Source organism: Gallinula chloropus, assembly GCF_964237585.1.
Source record: "Gallinula chloropus genome assembly, chromosome: 24".
In the NCBI taxonomy this organism is placed as follows: Eukaryota; Metazoa; Chordata; class Aves; order Gruiformes; family Rallidae; genus Gallinula; species Gallinula chloropus.
In genome coordinates, this window is record NC_140109.1 from 4,540,036 (window position 1) to 4,559,415 (window position 19,380).

The 19,380-nt window shown below is 50.7% G+C and overlaps 1 protein-coding gene across 1 annotated transcript in view; it reads right to left on the reverse strand.

Annotated features, from left to right (window-relative positions):
* Positions 1-19,380, reverse strand: part of CDON (cell adhesion associated, oncogene regulated) — a gene marked incomplete at its 5' end in the record, with an annotated part of 32,121 nt that overhangs the window by 3,981 nt on the left and 8,760 nt on the right. Inside the window, 10 exons of the mRNA XM_084274932.1 lie at positions 1,659-1,738; positions 4,564-4,838; positions 5,442-5,669; positions 7,038-7,160; positions 10,298-10,403; positions 11,418-11,599; positions 12,354-12,560; positions 14,137-14,265; positions 14,631-14,805; positions 16,966-17,258. Coding sequence (XP_084131058.1) covers positions 1,659-1,738; positions 4,564-4,838; positions 5,442-5,669; positions 7,038-7,160; positions 10,298-10,403; positions 11,418-11,599; positions 12,354-12,560; positions 14,137-14,265; positions 14,631-14,805; positions 16,966-17,258 — 1,798 coding nt within the window. The remainder of the gene's footprint in view (positions 1-1,658; positions 1,739-4,563; positions 4,839-5,441; positions 5,670-7,037; positions 7,161-10,297; positions 10,404-11,417; positions 11,600-12,353; positions 12,561-14,136; positions 14,266-14,630; positions 14,806-16,965; positions 17,259-19,380) is intronic.

Consider the following 19,380-nt stretch of genomic DNA (forward strand, 5'->3'; position numbering starts at 1 on the left):
GAAACGTTTGTGTGAGACACCGGTGCCTTTCCTGGAGGTGCTGCTCCCCTACCTTCCCCTGCCACCCTGCCGGTGTTTTGAGAAGGGGACTGTCCCATTTTTAGGACAGAGGGTGCAATAATTTGAGGGTGGGATGAAGCCCAGGTCCTCTCTCCATGGCTGAGAAGCCAGATGGGGGCAGCTATGAGGCTGAACAAAGCTTAGTGCGGGGAGAACCGAACAACAACCCTCCAGCTTCAAATTCCCACTGGTGAAAAACCTCCTGACTTGACCACACAAACCCACTGGGACTTCCTCCTCCTCCTCCTCCTCTTCCTCACCCTGGCCACATTTTCCAGCTTCCCAGTCCCGGGTGTAATGATCAGGCACGTTGCTGGTGCTCCCCATTCCCCTCTCCCATGTCCTCCTTCCATTCCCCCAGCAGCGGGAAGGGGAACGGAGCAGCCGGGGCCGCGCAGCTCTCCTGCCAAACGGAGGTTAATGGTCCCCTCTGGGGTAGGCAGCTGTGAAGGACAACTTGTTTCTCTATCAAGCAGTCAAATATAGAACAGGGATGTGAAAACTCCAAAGTTCAGACCCCAGAGATGACCCATCTGGGAGGAACAGAGGACAGAACTTGTTCTCCTTGCTTTGAGGCAAAAAACCCCCCCACCAAACCCATCCAGAACCCCACAATTAACATGGTAAATATGTTTAAAACTGGGCAGGGAGCTCTTGGTCATGGCCTAACATGTACAGCCCCCAGGACAGGCTTGTAAGGACATGGCAGCTTGCTGGCCCTGGGGACACAAACGTGAGTCCCTCTGCCACTGCCACGTGTACCTTCCCAAAGAGGGAAGAATTTAAAGCCCAGCTTCAGTCAGATTTCCCCAAACGAAGCCCCAGAAGGCAGAAAACCCGTTCCTTTCAATCCCACCTCTCCAGGTGTGCCCCTAAAGGCAGCCAGCAATCAGCACAGCCCTCTTTTCAGTCACTAAAACAACCAGAGACTCCAAAGCCTTGGCAGGATGTTCTTTAAAACTTCCAAAAAGCCTAAGAAACACCCAGACTCCCCACTACGATGTCAGAAGACAGTTTCCTTCCCCTCCCCATCACCCTGAGAATCCTTTTTCTCACACAGAAACATATCCCACGCTGACATGGGCTGGCCAAACAGCTCCCCAAGAACCTGGAAGCCCTGGCTTTATGAACAAGGGCCTGGTGAAAGCAAAACCCTCCACTCCAGCTCGTTGGTGTCCCGAAGAGAATGGCAGGAAATGTAAAATACAGACGAGCAATTAAATCCTATTTGACAGACTCCAGATGGAAAGGCTCTGTTATCTCAAAACCCGTGGAAAACACAGGAAATAAGGAGGGTTTTTTTTAAAAAATAAATAAATAAATAAAACAATCCAGTGCCCGACCTGTCTGGCTTCCTAGAGAGTGTCAGAGGAAACATGCTGAGTAACCAACTCTGCTGGCTTGATAACTCCTTTTATTCCACCCCATGGATAATGACAACCACTTTCTTTTGAGCCACACAGAGGACATTGAGAGGAGGACATCGAGCTCCTCTGCAACCCCTCTGCCTGGAATTCCAGCTCTCCCTGTTTCCCTCTGCCCTGCACGGAGGGGCTTTTGCTCCCCAAGGCTCTGCCTTCATGGGAGTTTGACCTCACCTGTTATTGTTCCGACAGTTTCGGCAGTTGACGCACTCCGAGGGGTCAGCCTGGGGCACTGCTGTGTACAGCCCACCGCCCTGCAGTGGAAAAAAAAAAGACCATTAATTATAACCATAAACCCCCCAAAATCCACCAATATCCAGACAAGAAACAGCTTAACCAAAGAGCAGCTCAGCCTGAGCCAGCACCCTGAGCGCTTCCCTCTTCGTTTGCAGACTCCAATCGCCTTATCAATCTGGAGATCCACGCCCCCCACACCTCTCCCAGTTACTGTGCCCCCCTCCCCATCCCCATTACCATGCCCTCCCCTCTCCCCATTACCATGCCCCCCCTCCCCTGCCCCGTTATTACCGCGGCGCGGTAACACTGAGGAGCCATTATCCGCAGCCAGGCAGAGAGGGGCTTTGCCAGCGCGCGCGTGTGTGTGTGTGTCAGAGTAAAGTAAATAACCCCAGCTCAGACCAGCATGCTGTCATTTCCCCAGCCTGTTTTGGGCTTAAAACACTCAGGTTTAATTTCATAAACACACCATAAATATGTTTATTTTTAACGCCGGTGACAGGCGTGGAAGCAAACTGCCCTCCCTTCGTTACCAAACCGGTGGGGGAGGCAGGGGATTAAACCCACAGGGCTGATGTCACGACATAAACCCATCCCACTTTCCTGTAATTACTCTTGATTAGGTGGGTTTTGCTCTGCCAGGCTGATGTGCTGGGGGTTGTGTTGGGTTTTCTTCCCGAGGAGCTCTCCTATTTTTACAGATGGGGTAATTCCTCAGCCAGCAATGACTCTGGGGGAGAGGGGATTTTTTTTGCCTTGTTAGTTTTGGCTGAGGGGGCTGTTAGGAGCAAGTAAAAAAAACGCCCAGATTAACACACACCTCATTGTTAAAAGACTAAGGCGGACACCGCCGCGGGAGCCCCCGCTACCGCCCCGCGTTTCGGGAGGGGAGCCGCTCTGGGAAAGCTCACCTGAGTTTTTTTAAGTCAAGAGACTTGGAACAACCCCTATTTCTGCCATAAAAAGAAAGAAGGGGGCTCATCCTTATGTCTTCCAGGCTGGAGCACTGAGGAAATTAGCCTAACTAATCATGATTGCCATCCTGGCTATCAAGTTTTTCCTCTTGTTCATCAATGAAATGATGCAGGGAGCCCTAAACCTGAGGGTGAGAACATCCCTGCTCCTCCCTGGAGGGAAAAACCACCCCAAACTCAACACAAGTAACAATGCAGCAGGTGATCCCCATTGCATGGGGAGTGCCACACACACATATTTCCTCCCCCTCCAAAAAGATTAACACCCCCCGCCCTCAAAACTTGGAGACCAAACACCAACCCCAAGCTCTCGAGCGCTGCAAAACACTCCCTCTCCCTGAGGGATGGTGCAGTCAGAGCCTTCTGGAGTTCTTCACTCACCAAGAGGTTGGACTGGCCCAAAAACCAAACCCCCAACCACATGGGATTGTGCTTGAAAGCACCCAAAAACCTTCTGGCTATGGGAGCAAAGAGCGAAGGAGGCGAAGAACCAGCTGGTCTGGAGCAAACTGAAGCAGCAACTACTGTGCAAGTGCTAATTGGTCGTTCAATCAACCCCAGTGCTTGTGTTCAATTACTAACGCAAACAATAGCCCCCTCCCCCCCCAAACTATTACCCCCCCTCCTCACACACACACACACACTCCTCCAGAAACAGCATGGGTTATGCAGACTTTGGAACTTTTCCTTTCAGCCTTCCTGGGCGCCGCTGAGAGTTTTAAGAGGGGGTTTAAGCCAGCTGGAAGGCAAAGCCAGCTGTTTCCATAGACAATAATGAAATCATTATTCTCTCTTGGAAACGGGGACGCGCGTCTCGGCAAAGCCAGTGTTTTTCCACAGCCTAAGCAAGCTGGATCCCTGGTTTAAATTACTTAGTTTAGTTTAAATTTTAACCCTCCCCCCCAAAAAAAACCCAAACAACCCTCCAGAGCTTCTCTCAACAGCCACAAGCAAGGGACTGAGAAAAAAAAACCCACTACGACGATGTTACTACGCTGCTGTGTTTGAGATGTAAGGGGTGGTTTATTTTATGGAGCCTCCTGCTACGTTCCTGCTTGGACATAATTAATAGGGTCTCTTGGAATTCCAGATCTGAAACAGGTGGGGGGAGAGGGAAAAAAACCCTGGGTTGATGCATAAAGCTACGGAGTAAGCGGCTCTAATTAAATCTATTTAACCCGAGGATTGAGAAATGCCATATGTAGGAGCTGAGTATCTCAGCCTGGTGCTACGCTGAAGGATTCTCAGAGCTTACATGCTGGTAGGAGGAGGGTAGAGGCAGATTTCCCAGAGTAAGTGGAATTCTTGCTGTCATCTGATATTCTCCGATGAAAAGCACCATGTTTGGATCAGAAATATCAGCCCAGTTGCTCCAGCTGGGTTAAAGAGTGGTGGAACTGGTTGTTACCGATGGAGGAGTATTTAAGGAGGGACCTTATTAATGTTTATAAATATCTTAAATGTGGGATGCAGGGGGAAATGGGCAGCCCCTTTTCAGTGCTCTGTGGGGACAGGACAAGGGGCAATGGCTGCAAGTTGGAGCATAGGAAGTTCCACACCAGCATGTGGAAGAACTTTTCCCCAGTGAGGGTGAGGGAGCCCTGGGACAGGCTGCCCAGGGGGGTGTGGAGTCTCCTTCTCTGGAGATATTCAAGACCTGTCTGGACACCAACCTGTGCAATATGAGCTGGGGAGCTGCTTTGGCAGGGGGGGTTGGACCCAATGAGCTCTCAAGGTCCCTTCCAACCCTTATGATTCCACGATTCTAATGATACCCCTCACCCCCCGAATTAAGCCTGCTTCTACAACCCCTGAGTAAATCCCAAGGCAGAGTAGGCTGAGCGTTCCACCTGGTAGTAAGAGCTTACATTCACGAGGCGGTGGGGATGTTCATAGTCCACGTGTGTTCCAGACAGGGAGCCGGTGTGTCCTGGGTACAGCCCAGCTCCTCCATTCATCATCCCGTTCACTCCATTGGCGACTTTATGGTGGAGGTGGGGGCAGCCGTTGGCGAGGCCGCCGTTGCTCACGAAGCTTCCGTGGGCGCTGCCGTTGACTCGGCTGGTGCCCGGTAAGGTCGGGTACTCCATCATTTGCCCGTTGATCTCTGCCCCTTGATAGAGGTAGCCAGGAGGGTCATACTCTGCAAAAAGACATGGTTACCAGAAGGGTGGGTTTATTGTCAAACGAGGTGTGGCAGGAGAGGCACCAAGGAACTAAAAAAAGCAGCTGGTTTTCCTCTTTTTTTACAGCTTTTGTGAGTTAACTGTAGTTATCTCACAGGGTAGAAAGAGGAAAGGGACGCCGATGATGTCAGCCACTACGCCGCGCGTCCCGAAACCGGGATGGTTTGGATAACCAACACCCCCTTCCACTATGACCTCCACCCTGAAAAATACCTCTGGAGACACTCCCTGACCTAGGAAGTTCTGTTCTGTTTCTCGGAGAGAAGAGGAAATTTAAACCCCACTTCAAATGAACTTTGAAGAAGCTTGAAGAAGCCTCACCCGGGCGTTTCGTGGGGTGAAACAGCAGCGCAAGGTGCTGCCAGTCATGCAAGGAAAAGGAAACCCAAATCCTCACCTGAGGCACACCTAGGAAGGACAAGTCTCTACACGGAGACTCCAGTTGGCTTTGTAACAGGAAACTGTTTCCCATTCATTAAAAAAACACCTCATCAAACCCCCTGGACTAATTTCACTCCGGTAGCGTTTCCGTGGGGAAAGGGCAAGGGCAAAGAACTCACTCTGCATGGCGTTCTGCTGGCGGTTCTTCCACAGGCACATGGCGATGAAGACGATGAGGATGAGGACCATGACGCCCAGGACGCAGCCCACGATGAGGTACAACATGTCACCGCTCCGAACGGGGCCGTTGGAAGGTCCAGCTCCGCTCCCCCCAACCCGATCAGGGGGGTTGGGGGGTGTGCTCAGGTCTTTCGCTGGGTATTCGGATGCTCCCGGCGTGCGTTTTACTGCGACAGAGGGAGAAGCAGGGGTGTGTTTGCTGAGTGGGCTTGCTAAAGGGGTGAGGGGGGTGTGGGTGTGGTTTCATTCTGAGGTGATAGGAATTACTGGTGAGGCAAAATCCCGATGTCTTGAAGAGAAAGCTTCCCAGGCAGTATGAAAACCCATGATGAGAAGGCAGGCTGCTATTGGGTAATCACTATTTGCCTTGGAAAATGGTTGTTTTCCAGCCTGCTAAGCCCCTCATTGAGGTCACTCGAAGCTTTTAACGAGTAGCTCAGCCTGAGGTGGGGAAAAACCATGCTGTGGTGTTTCTGTAGCCCCTAACCTACTGCCAGGTGACCTGCTTTCTTATCTGAGGTGAAACCCGCTAACCCCATTTGTCAAACCCATCCTGTTATCACCAATCCCAAGATGCCAAGTTTAACCTGGGATTCGAATTTGCAGTAGTTTTGGGCACAGATTCCTTCTGTTTGAGCCTGAAACCCTAAACAGGGGTGGCACCAGGCTTTGGGGAGGGTGAAGACAGTCAGAAGTGGACACATCTCCCTGTCAGAGAAGCTGGATCACCCCCCCCCCCCCAACAAGCCTGAGGGAGATGTGGTTTTAAGGAAGAGTCAGCGCCGCCGACAGATTAAGGCTTGCCAACTTAAAAATGAGGGAAGAAAGTTAACATTCAACCCCTTAGAGGGGTCAGAATTCTGCTCCCAGAGGGCTTTTCTTCTTATTTTTACTTTTCTTTCCCTGAAAATGCTGCTTTTTTTTTCCCTTTCCACAGCACTGCACTCGAAAGTTCCCTGCCTGTGTTTCCCCTTCACGGCCCTTACTTGGTTGTAGAGATTAAAGGAGACAGGAATCCTTCACAAAATAAATGCGACTGGAGTGCCCGATGCTTCCAGAGAACAGGGCAAACTCTGTGCCAGAGGCACTCTGGGATTAGCCAGGGAGGCAGCCAAACACAACCATCGATCGCCGCGGCCTGTGCACTTACGCAACGCGTCACGCAGCCCCAGAGACATAAAACAGGCAGACAAATGAATTCTGTCTGTCTTCAAGAGCATGGCTGGCTTCGAAGCAGAGGCTATCAGTGCAGCAGGGGGAGAGAGGAGGGGAAAAAAAACCCAACCCCTTCCCCTCAAAAAAAACCCACCCAGACCCTTGACAATACAATCTCTTCAGCCAGGCAAATCCACTCAGAGCGCAATGGATCAGCTTTCCCTTCTGTTTCAAAACAACCCAGCTTTGGAAGACAAAACAATCCGACAAAACATTCCAGGAACATTACCAGCTGACACTGGCGCTGATGGGGGTGGTGGTGGTGGGGGGGTGGTGGTGAGGGGGAATTAAATAAACCCAAGGCAGTGGGGCTGCCTCACCTTTGGTTTCGCAGATCATCACGTTGCTGTACTCGCTTTCGCCGCCTTCGTTGTAGCACTGCATTTTAATGTCGTAAGAGGTTTCTGGCTGCAGGTGATTTATCAAGTGCCACTGCTTCGTCCCTGTGGTGGAGTTGGGGGGGAGAAATGAGAAGTTAAAAGTCAATAATAACAGTTCAAAGCACATTTCATTTGCCCCGTGTGAGCTGGAACGAGGTAAGGAGCCCATCACGGCATCGCTAGGAAAGAAGAGGAGGTGGTGCAGCTCCTCCTGTTAGCACAAGTCTTTATTAGCGATGTATGGACTTACCTGACATGGTTAAGACTTGTGCTGTCTCATGAAATGGGTTCTCAGAAGAACCTTTTGGAGAATATAAGGGTTGGGGGGGGGGGGTGTTGATATAAAAGGGGGATGTTTGGGGTTTCCCACCCCCCTCCCCTCCAGGGTTTTCAATTGATTTTTTTATTTTTTTAAAAAAAGAGCCTCTTTTCTCTCCAAAAAGCCAGAAGTCCCTAAACTCAAAAAACCAGATGCCCACGTTTCCAGCGTCTGCGCGATCGTCTCGCTGCACCTTGAATGGGAAAACTGCTGAAGGGCTGGGTGCAGGATGGGTTACTGCTCGGTGTTCCCAGTACACAGGGCACAAAAAATAGGAGAAACCAGCACAAAAAACCCAGATTAAAACCCCTGAGGAGGCAGGAAGTGGGGGGAAACTTCACCCTTGGGTCTTCCCCTCGCCCTGCAGCCTGCAATCCTGCTGCATCCCTAGAGGCAGGAGGCACAGAGCGAAGCCACCCCGCTTTTGGCGGGAAGGACGCGCCTGGGTCGCTCGGCTTCGCCCCCTTCAAGCACAAATAATCGAACAGGAGTTTTACTAAATGGGAAAACTACAATCAGGCAGCGGGGGGCTGCCTCTGGGCGCTGCCCCCCCGCCACCAGAGACAGATCCCCAGCCAAGCAATCTTCTCTAAATAAGATGGTTTTGTCATCCCTGGCTCCCAGCCAGCGTTTCATTTAGACACCCTCCTGAAGTCCTGAGCCCTTGGATATAAATCACTCTTGGGGTTGGGTTGGTTTTTTTTTTTTTTTTTCACTTTTCACAGGCTTGTGACAAATTTTAATAAACAGCAGCCCTTTTGCTTCGTCTTTTCACCCTTTAATTAACTGTTTGAGCGCTCTTAATCCCTCTTGGAAAATACCACCTTGAACTGTTTTCGGCCGTTCCTAAGGAACCATCGTACCGCCTCCTGATTTAAGTGTTAATAGTAAAAAAATGATCCCAGAATCGCAGAAGTTTAGGGGTTGGAAAGGGACCTTGGGAGATCATTGAGTCTGACCCCCGATAATAATAATAAAATACTAAAGCCTGCTCGGCTGGCAGAGGCTGTGACTCTGCTGGAGCTTCTCCAGGAGCAAAGCCCAGGTGCAGGATCTGTGCCCCTTTCTTTTTGGCAGGGGGACCCCATCTCAGTTTGGAGGAGGAAGGGGACAGGGGGGATGCTCTGTCCTTGGCATGCCGGGCGTCCCAAGCAAGGGCAGACAAACCCTGGCCGAAGCTGGAACCGTCTTTTCCCCTAAACGGTGCATTTTCCCAAGATTCCTACTGAGTTTTCCAGCCTCCCCCAACCCACCCCCCACCACCCCCCCCAAGCATTCCTTTCAGTAATTACTACACCAGGTTTTAGGTTTCCGCTTCAAACCATTAGTGGAACTGGGATCAGCTCAGGCACTTTAACTTTCCTCTTCGTGCACCATTAGCAAGGGAATAACATTTAAACAACTGACAGTGTTTCCATTTCAAATCCAATCTCCACGGGCCTCTCCACAGGCCTCCCCACAGCCCTCTCCTCAGGCCTTTCCTCAGGCCTCTCTCCCCACAGGCTTTTCCTTGGGAAGAGGGGAAACTTAGCCCATCACCCTCAGGACAGGGCTGGTTTCTTTCTGCTTCTGCTTAAACCTGGTGGAAGATTCTGAGGAGCCACCCGAGTCAAGCTTTGTGCTCAGGTGCTGGGGTGGGGTGTTTTTTTCCTTGAAATAAAACCTGATTTTGCCCACAGCAGCATTTGTAAGAGGAGGGGAGGGGGGGGAAGAGAAAGGAGAGGGGAAAAGAAAGGAGTTTTGAATGTCTCTGAAGACAAGACTCGACAGGAAGCGGGAAGGAAAGCCTACGGCAAGCGCTCAGCTAGCGCAGGCATCGCATCCCCTTTCCCCACAGCTCACACAGTGGCTCCAAGAAAATCCGTGGGGTGCGTGTAAGGGTTGAGGAAGACACGGCAAAAAGCTCCATCCAGCAAAAGCCAGAATGCATCTGTGGATGGAGGTGCAGGCTTGTGCCAGCTTCTTGGAAGCAAATCCTCCCAGGCGAAGCTTTCATGGCTTTGGGGAGTGCAAAAAGCTTATGTCTAGCAGGGAGTGTTGTCTAGCAGGGGAAAATTTTCAAAATAAAGGGGCCCCATTCCTCTTGTAGCTGAAATAAATGAGGGAGTGGGGGGGGGGGGGGAAATAATTAACGTCATCGGGACAGAATGAGATCACCACGTTTACTCAGCCCAAGCAATAAGGACGTTGAGTAAAGTATTTTTTTAAAGCGTTTTCCACTTCTGGACTAATATAGACATTATCTAATAACTTCTTCCAGGAAAACAATGATCTAATAAGCACAGGGGGGGGGGAGGGAAAAAAAAATAAATCACCTGATTAAAAGGCAAAACGAAGCACAAACAGACCTGCGTCTGCAGCGTACTAAGCACTCCAGGCTACAAGTAACTCCCTTCTAGCAGGGTAAGCAATGGAGCAAAGGCTGAGAAGGACATTTACACACAAGGTACTGCCTAGCTTTGGAAAAATCCACGCTGGAGTAAACCATCCGAAAAGCTGGCCAGCTATTAGTAACGTGGACGTGCTTACTCAGGGTTAAATTGTGTTTATGTGGCTCTCCCTCTATCCGACTGCTTTAAGCTGAGCCCAGTTTAAGTAGATCTACATTAAGGATTCACAGTGGTGCAACGAGACAAACCGAACCCCAGCGTTTTAGTTCTGGAGTTCCACACAGAAGAGGCTTCGAGAAGGGAAGAAACGAGTTCATGTGTGGGCAGGACTTGACGTTATGTAGTTGAGATAAGCTACTTCTGTGAAATATATTGTAAAGCCTTAGTTTGGGAAAAGCAGTTTAGATTTCATATAAACACAGCCAACGTGGCTACACGATGTCCTTCCCCAGTGAGTAGAGTTATTAAGCATGCATATACTTGCACCGAACCTTCCACGACATCCCTCTTGTAGTCACTGTCGTTGTCGCTGTCCGTAGGCCGGTAATAGATGTAAAATCCTTGGATGGGGGTGTTGTTGTTGCTTGATGTGATGTACTAAAAGAGAGTTGTAAAAAGACAAGGGGATGAGAGACAGAACCGGGGTTGAACGCTTCCCCCTCTTTCCTCCTGCATCACTTCCCAAGCTGTGGATCAGGGTTGGACCGCGAACGGCCCGAAAAGATTAATGGAAAGGGAAAGGCTAAGCCTGTGTCTACCTCAGAAAGAGTTAAGGTTGCTCTAAAATTCACCCTGAGAATATTTTACTTGAAGTTATGCAGCCTCCTGAGGAACTGGAGGTTATTTTAAGTTTATTATCCTTGACATCTCTTAAGGCTGAGCTAGCAGAGCAAACTAACACCGCGAACCCCACGCGTTAAATCCTCCAAAGTACACCGGGGGGGGTTTAGGTTTCAAAACAAGAGCAAAGAATTTTCTGTGGGTTCCAATAAGGACTTTAAAGTACTTGTTTACAAAAGACAAGGTAACAGGGGAAAGGGAAACGTTTCTCTAACATGAAACCCTCTACTGGAAGCCAGGGAAGAGGGTGGATTTTAAAAGGCAGCGCCCGCTTCCAGCTATCACAGCGTGGATTGATAAAAGCAGCAGGAATTGCAGGAAATGAAGCCAACTCGTGGCACCCAACAGGGGGCTGGATGGAGTTTTAAGCCCACCGGTGCTTCTTGATATGTTTGTAGCAAAGCAGGTGGATGAAGGTGGCTGCAGCCTCTCACTGGCGCTGCCGGTCAGGCTCAGAACCGGTGTAACCCAAGGGGATGGCGTGCAGCATCCCCAGGGAACTGCAAGGGGAGAATGCTGGGAGCCACACCCCCAAGGAGAAAAAGGGTTTGGAAATGGGATGCCAAGGGGCTCAAGAGGTGTTCTGATTCCACCACACAAGCACAACGTGTCTCAGCCTTCTTCTAGGAAAGAGATGGCCTAATTCTTGGGGGGCAGGAAGAAACCATCGCTCCTCCCTAACTCCACAGTTAATCCTTGATTTTGGAGAGCTAAATCGGTTCGGATTTGGCCCGGAACCATGAGAGGAACAGGAGAGACAGTTCTACCTACCGTCCACTTCAACATGATCTGGGTGTCACTGATGGCTTCGGTATAAGCGATGTGAGGTCCCGCGATAGGGCGGTTGGAGAAGCGGCTGGTAAATCCCGCTACTTGGTAGGGGCGAGAGGCTGCGCTGCGCGGGCTCTCCCCGTAGTTGTTCACAGCGATCACACGGAACCTGTACATCTCTCCTTTTAAGGGGAAAAAAAAAAACCCCAGTGAGGGAAGGAAGACGTCGTAGCAAAAACAAGCACTAGAAACCAGGATTCAAGGAGAGACTAAACAGATTAGGAAGTACTTTCTGCACGGCATCCAATTAGGATTAAAAAGAGGAGTAGGATTCGTTGCCGCCAGGCTAACATCAGAAATCTAAACAGCTTCTTCGAGAAGAGGCTGGGGAAATTCACTCCAGGGAAGATCCAAAGGCTGTTTACAAGCGGATGAAGATGCCTCCATCAGCTCAGGAAGTCCCTAAATTGCAAACCAGTGGGCGCCGAGGAGATGCTTCCCAAAAGGATGCCTATCATCATCCATTTACCCCTACTCTTGGGCTCTTTCCCCAAGCTTTCCTGGCTGGATACTGGGAGAAATCAGGAGAGGTGTTTTTCCATTGATGTGTTTTTCCCCTTTTTTGCCTTCTGAGTGCTTATTAGGACAATTAAATTAAAACCAGCAATACCACACAAGCCTCCTTCTCCATGTGAACAAGTTTTGTACTATGGAGGGGTTTTTGGGTGGGTTTTTTTCCACTTGGAAAGCCAGAAATCAACTTGAACTCACGTAAGGGGCTCCTAATTCCACCCCAAGCCCGACCCTCCCAGAAACAAGCTACTCCAAGCAGAAGTTAAAACCGAAACAGCCAAAGGGTTGCGACTCTGTCTCAGTCACCTAAGCAAAGACAACAGGAACAACAGCTGAGGTGAGAAGAAAGCTGGACTTTAATACCTGGCTCCAGGTTCCGAACTTCCACAGACAGCTTGGAGGGGGAAATGTGATCAGCTGCAACAAGCCAGTCTCTGTTTCGACCCAGGCACTTATACTCCACTTTAAAAGCAGTAATGGGGGAGCCACCGTTCGCTCGGGGTATCCACGTGACGTAGACGGATGATTCCGATGCCGTGGAGATCGTGGGTCGGTCGGGAGCTTCTGGAACTGGGAAATTCAGTTACAAGAGGATTACAGTCTGATTAAAGGAGGATTCAATCTGATTTCCTGTATTACCAAGGAGAACCTTAAATCCTCCTAAAATCTACTATTCCCTCTTCTGGAAAAAGGGGCTCAAAGAGCAGAAACTGGAGGAATTAATTGCTCTATCAACATAATAACCAAGAAAGCTATGGATGCTGCTCTCTGTGTGGAAACAGAGACACAAACCGAGCAAGCAGGAAGAACACAGCCAGCTTTTTCGAGCCCACCCTCCTACCCACCCCCAAAGTTTCCCCCAGACCCAACAAAGACTTCAACCCAAGCACGGTTACTGCTGGAGAACCGAGAGCAAAGCCCGCCACGGGGGATGTACTTACTGAGCTCGCTGTGGAAGTGACAGACAGCAGCGGAACGGAGAGAACGGAAAAGAAGTGGTGTTAGTAAATCTGGCCATAAACCATGTGGGCAACCAAGGAGTTGTAAGGCTTTACTAAATTAGCTCGTACTCATTAACACGGAGCCGGTGAGAGGAGGAAGAGAGTATCTCCAGCCTGGAGCGAGCTAAGCGGGGCTCCTCTGACTACCCAGTGTCACAAGCACCTTGGGTCTCAGCTCCTCACCTGCCTTATCAAATGTTTTACACCTAATGTTTTTACAGACCGAGTCACCACTGAGTAAATTTGGCTGAAATCAGGTCAGTGAGCTCAAAGAGGGGGCAAAAGGGGCCTGCAAACACGCTGTTTTCACTGGAAACCAGACTAAAAAAATCACAGCGGATGGATCTTCTTGCCAGCAGATATAAGCCCATCCCTGGGAAGCCCCAGGAAAACACTGGGAACAGGTGTAAATCCACCATGAGCTTAAAACTCCGGTGCTGCTTATCTCCCGGTTCCCCTCTTCCTCTGGAGCTTTCTTGGTGGAAATGAAACCCAGAGAACACAGCAGAAAAGCAACAGTGGGTTTAGAGCAGCAGGAACCCGAGGGATACAGGGAAAGAGCCATGCACGCAGTGAGCTAACAGCATCCTCGTAAATATGGACACTAACTGATAACCTTGCCTCCCCCAAAAAGCAGAGAGCACCAGTTTTTCCTCTGAAACATGCAGAAGGAACAGAAAGCCTAGTAGATGTCCAACCTCCAGCACAGCATTCCCGTGGGAGAGGGGAAAATACCCATAAAGAATCATAGAATAGCATGGGTTGGAAGGGACCCCAAGGATCACAGAACTCCAACCACCCTGCCACAGTCAGGGCCACCAACCTGCAGGCCTGGAGCTACACAAGGTTGCCCAGGGCCTTGAACACCTCCAGGGATGGGGCACCCACCCCCTCTCTGGGCAGCCTGTTCCAGCCCCTCACCACTCTCTCTGTAAAAAAACTCCCCTCTAATATCTCATCTAAACCTTCCCTCCTTCAGCTTTAATCCATCCCCCCTTGTCCTGCCCTTATCTACCCTTTTAAAAAGTTGATTCCCCTAAGGAAGCAGCCTAGGGAATAAACTGGAAGCAGAAGAGGGAAGCAAACACCTAGAGCAGCAGTGAAGACAAGGTAACTTAGATGTACAAGCCACCCACAACACCTACCTCCACTGTGCCGAGACAGGTCCGGAAGGACGACGCCGAAATTACTGGCGCCTTCGTGAACGACGGGGTGTTTGGGAACACCTACTGGCAGGGATGGAGCCTGAGTGTTTTTCGAGGATGATGTTCTTTCTAAGAAACATTTGACAGGCAGCCCATCATCTAGGGTCTGGCATCTAGGGAAGAACAACCCCAGGGACCAGTAGAGGTTGGGGACTGGGCTGTTGGGAGAGCAGCGTAGGGGAGAGGAACCCTGGGGGACAGCGGGATGACCATGACCAGCAGTGTGCCCTCGTGGCTAAGGCAGCCAAGAGCATCCTGGGGTGTGTTAGAAGGGGGGTGGTTAGCAGGTCAAGAGAGGTCCTTCTCCCGCTCTGCTCTGCCCTGGGGAGACCACACCTGGAATATTGTGTCCAATTCTGGGTCACTGAGCTCAAGATGGACATAGAACTCCTTGGAAGAGGCCAAGGACATGGGGAACACTGTGCCACACCTACCTTTGCTGGTGCGAAAGGTGAGCATGGCAGGCTGCCCTTCGCCAGCGGCGCTCCTCGCCACCATCAGAACTTCATAGAGGCTGGAAGGTTCCAGCTCGGTGAGCCGCAGCTCGTTCTCACTGCCGGGGACACGCACCGTGTGCCAGCTTCCTGCCGCGCTGACCCCGTCATCCAGCTGCATGGGACAGAGAGAGACAAAGCTCAGCAGAGAGCTGCACAGAACCCCATGTGAATGCTCCAAACCCCTCCTCCCTCTCACCCACGGGCACCCACGGGTCCCTCTGCCACCTGCCCAAACTTCCTCGCGCTTTCCTACGGTCCGTCTCCGTGTGCTTCTGTGACTCCCTTCACAGGGCTCCTCTGGGAAGCAGGGCTTGTTTTCCCTCTCCACATCCACATGAGTGTTTGTTTTGAGGGGGGGACAGACACAAAACACACTTTTCCCCCAACTATCCCGCCTTTTCCCCCATTTTAAAAACCTTTATTAGCCAAAATGGGGCCCAAAAAGCATGTCTCACTTAGGCTGAGGGAAAAAAAAATCAGCAGGAAAATCAAAGATTTGGGGATTTTATTAATTTATGTTTCCTTTTTTTTTAATTAAAAAAACCCCCAAAACTCCCAACCCGATTTTAATTTAACACCAGCCCCACTGAAGAAAGGAAAGAGACTGGATGCAGTCTCTTAATGCTTGACCTCTGCAGGAAAACATTACCCCAAATCCCAAAGGAAAAGACAGAGATTCCACCAAAAATAAACTGCTAAACAATATAAGACTTTAATAAAACATGTAAGGCAGATCTAACCGCTGGGGATTACCAGAGGTTATACCAGAGGTCTTGAAGTATTTTCTTCTGAAGCAGCCACCATAAGGCTTTTATCCCCCCCCCCCCCCATATTATTAATATTTTATCTTCTCTTTGCTCTCTAGAAGAGGGGAATGGAGTCAAATTATTTCATGATGCAACAAGACCACCACCCTTATCATAGAATCATAGAATGACATGGGTTGGAAGGGACCCCAAGGATCACAGAGCTCCAACCCCCCTGCCACAGGCAGGGCCTCCAACCTCCAAGCCTGGGCCTACACAAGGTTGCCCAGGGTCCCATCCAACCTCACCCTGAACACCTCCAGGGACCCTTATCACCTTTATCACCTTATCACCCTTAACACCATGGAGAAGAGTGTGGTGAGCACGTTGGAATGGGTTGTTATGAGCACCTAAAGAGGCATTTAAAGCCTTCAGTGCTCACACGAGCCGATCACCTTTGGATGAGAAACTGTCTCAACAGACTTTGGCACCAGGTTTTCAGGAACTAACAGGTCAAAAAAAACCCCAAACCTAAGCATTCCCTCCAGGCTAAAGACATATCAGGATGTAGAGGATTTAAAAAGCTTATGAAAAATAAACCGAAATAGCTTCACCACACAGAAGACTCTTTGCTTGGAAGGACGGGCATGGACATTGCTTGGTTCTGATGTCAAGCCACAGAACTGTAGGGGTTGGAAGAAGGGACCTCAAGAGATCATTGAGTCCAACCCCCAAAGTCTGAGGAGCTCTCTGAGACCCCACCTCATAACTGTGTCCAGTTCTGGAGCCCCCAGCATAAGGAGGACATGGAGCTGTTTGGGATGGGTCCCAGAGGAGACCACGAAGCACCTCTCCTATGAAGATGGGCTGAGAGAGTTGGGGTTGTTCAGCATGGAGAAGAGAAGGCTCCAGGGAGATCTTCCAGTACCTGGAGGGGCCTACAAGGAAGCTGGGAAGGGAGTTTTTAGGAGGGCCTGGAGTGATAGGATGAGGTGTTTTAAATTGGAAGGGGGCAGATTTAAGATTGGGTATTAGGAGGAAATTCTTCACTCTAAGGGTGGTGAGACCCTGGCACAGAGAGGCTGTGGGAGCCCCATCCCTGGAGGTGTTGAAGGCCAGGTTGGATGGGGCCTTGAGCAGCCTGGGCTGGTGAGAGGTGTCCCTGCAGGAGGTTGGAAATAGATGATCTTTGAGATCCCTTCCAACCCAAAGCCTTCTGTGATTCTATGGCTCAAGCTTGCTCGCTTTCCACTCGCGTACGATACACCCCGGGAGCCTCATGATGCTGTAAAGGAATAAAACCCTGGGGCTCTGCTGAATAAATCTCCCTTAAAACTAAGGCAGAGCAGCCAACTCAGGGCCAACTTGTCAGCCCTAAAACAAGCTGCCCCTGCACCCACAGTAACACTGCAGTTCAACTGCATTCTACTCTCCAGCCCACCACCACCTCCTCGTTCACGATTATTGGCTCCTTGAGAAACCCAAACCCAAGGAAAGCCCAGCCTGGCGCCGCGGGCAAGCGTTACCTTACGGTACTTGACAAAATAGGCATTGATGGGGAAGCCCCCATCCCTCCCTGAACGCCACACCAGGTTGTACACGTCCGGCTTGGGCGTCTGCGGGGGGCTGAGGATGATTGGGGCTTCGGGGGGAGCGGCTGCGTTCCAGGCCTTTTCCGTGGCGGTCGCATCCGAAGGGGATTGCGTCGGAGGCGAGTTTGGCAACGTCGTTTCCAGACCAAAAACACCCTCGTTTTCATGGCTCTGGGCAATCTCCTGGGGAGTCATTTCTTCTGCTTTTGGGCCAGTTTCTAAAGGAACTGTAAAGGGAGGAGTCCGGTTACATCTTCAAGATGACGTATGTTTGCCCCGCACGCAGAGGGTGGGAGAGGGGGGGGGAGATGCTAAATCATGTCAGAACGTCGGTTCCAAACAAGCCCTGCTGCAAAAAGAGAAAGAAAGAAGAAAAAACCAAAACCAGCCAGCTCAAAGAGATGCCCCCACGGACCCCAGCCTGGCACCGAGCTGCACCCTTCACTTCTTTGTCCCAGAGCAGAACCACAGCAAAAAGAGAGGAGAAAAAAACCATAAAACTCAATAAGTAAACCAGCCATGGCTTGTGACACGGATATGGAGTTGTTTTAAATTAATCATGGTCGTACAAGGAACTTTTCATGGCCTGAACTGGCGTGCACACAAGAGGACATTCTCCCTACCTCAGTTTCTGAGGTCTGAGGTGTAATTTCGAGCGGCTTCGAAAAGCTGCGCGGCCCCGCGAGCGCGTTTAAGGCTTCACGCTGAGAAGAGACTCAGGTTTTCCACTGGTGGGTTTAACGTGCAGTTCTAGAAACCCCCACTCCAGCCTCCCCCATCCTATTTACGTGTCCTGCTACAAATAAAATACAATACAGAATATTGGGAGTTGGAAAGAGGCCGCGAGACGCACAGGAAAATGAGCACTGTTGGGCCGACGTGGGGGTTTTTGTCAGTATTCCAGGCAGGAAAGGGGTGGCAGGTTGGACATCTGAGATAATCCAGGACAAGTAAAACGTCAGTGTTCAAAATGAGAACGTTTGGGAACCGAGGGTTGCAGGCCCAGGGCCCTGCCAGATGTTCTTAGCCCCTGTCCCTCCTTTTTAGATTTGTGGAGGGTTTACGTTACGGGCCGGGGGTCTGGAAAGGGGAAGGGAATGAAGGGAACTTGGTTTACAAAACAAACAAATTCCTTGGGTAACGTAAAGCCGAGGCAGCGTTTAGCCTGGCTGACTCAGATTCCTCCAAACCTCCATTAAAATACCAGCAGCAAGTGTGGCTGCTATTTTTGGCCACTTTTTAAAAAGCCAGGAAGGGAAGAGGGGAAAATTCTCTTTCCAAATGGAAGACACGCTCTCAGCAAGTGTGTCCCCCTTGGTTTGTTTGTCCCTATTTATTCAGCCACACCACAAAATGTGGAGACTGGGATAAGGGAACATGTCCCTGAAGGCAGATGGAGTTTGCTTTAAAGATGCTCCCCTCCCACCACCACCAAAAAACAGTCTCCAAGCGAAAGGGTATCGATGACAGACAGTGAAGCAGCAGGGTATTGGAAACAGACAACAGAGACCCGCTGCGTGGTGATGGACCCAGAGGGTTTGAGGGTGGGAGCAGCCATGGTTTGACACTTGCTGGCATGGGAGTAAAACACAAATGGACTCCTCTCTCTCTCTCTCTCTGGGATGCAGAGAGAATTAGCTGTGGTTTAGGCTGGTGACAGGAGACCTGCGGCCCTCGCTGTGTTTATTGCTGCAAGAGGGGAGTTGTCAACAGCCCACACGGAGTTTGTGTTGGGTTTTTGCTTTGGAAAACACGCCCCAGGGTAACAATGTGCATTAAGCAACTGGGATCCAGTGCTCTGGGGTTTTTTTTGGGGGATGTTTCTGGCATAATTGCTACCCGTGGAAACCAGCCTTCGCCTCGCCGCTGTGTCATTACGCAACTGGGGTTTTTTGGCTGGTGCTTTTCTAGTGCCATCCCTTCCCCCTCAGCTGCTCTCTTCTTCCTTGGCTACCCAGACCCACCGCAACACGCGAGGAGCGGTGCCGAGACCCGAGGCTGGGTGCACCCAAACCCCTGCCTCTGACAGCAACCAGAGGAAGAGTGAACGTCCCAAATTCAGCCCTCAGAAGAATCTATTCAATGGCTTTTACCCACGGTCTCTGCAACACCCAGTTATGTCACAGCTCACTACGGCGCCTCCCCTTCAGCTGACCCAGGGTTCAGAGGTAGGGAGTCCCTTGTCCTCTTGCTGAAACTCTTACAATGCCCCTTACGAACCCACCTGCCACCTCTTCTTTGAAAGAGGGGTGCAAACAGGCAAGGCAGACCTCAACCCACCGCCACACCCCGGCTTTGCACGGCAGCGGAGCCACTGTCGCGTTCTGCCCACGCCGTGCAAACGGCATC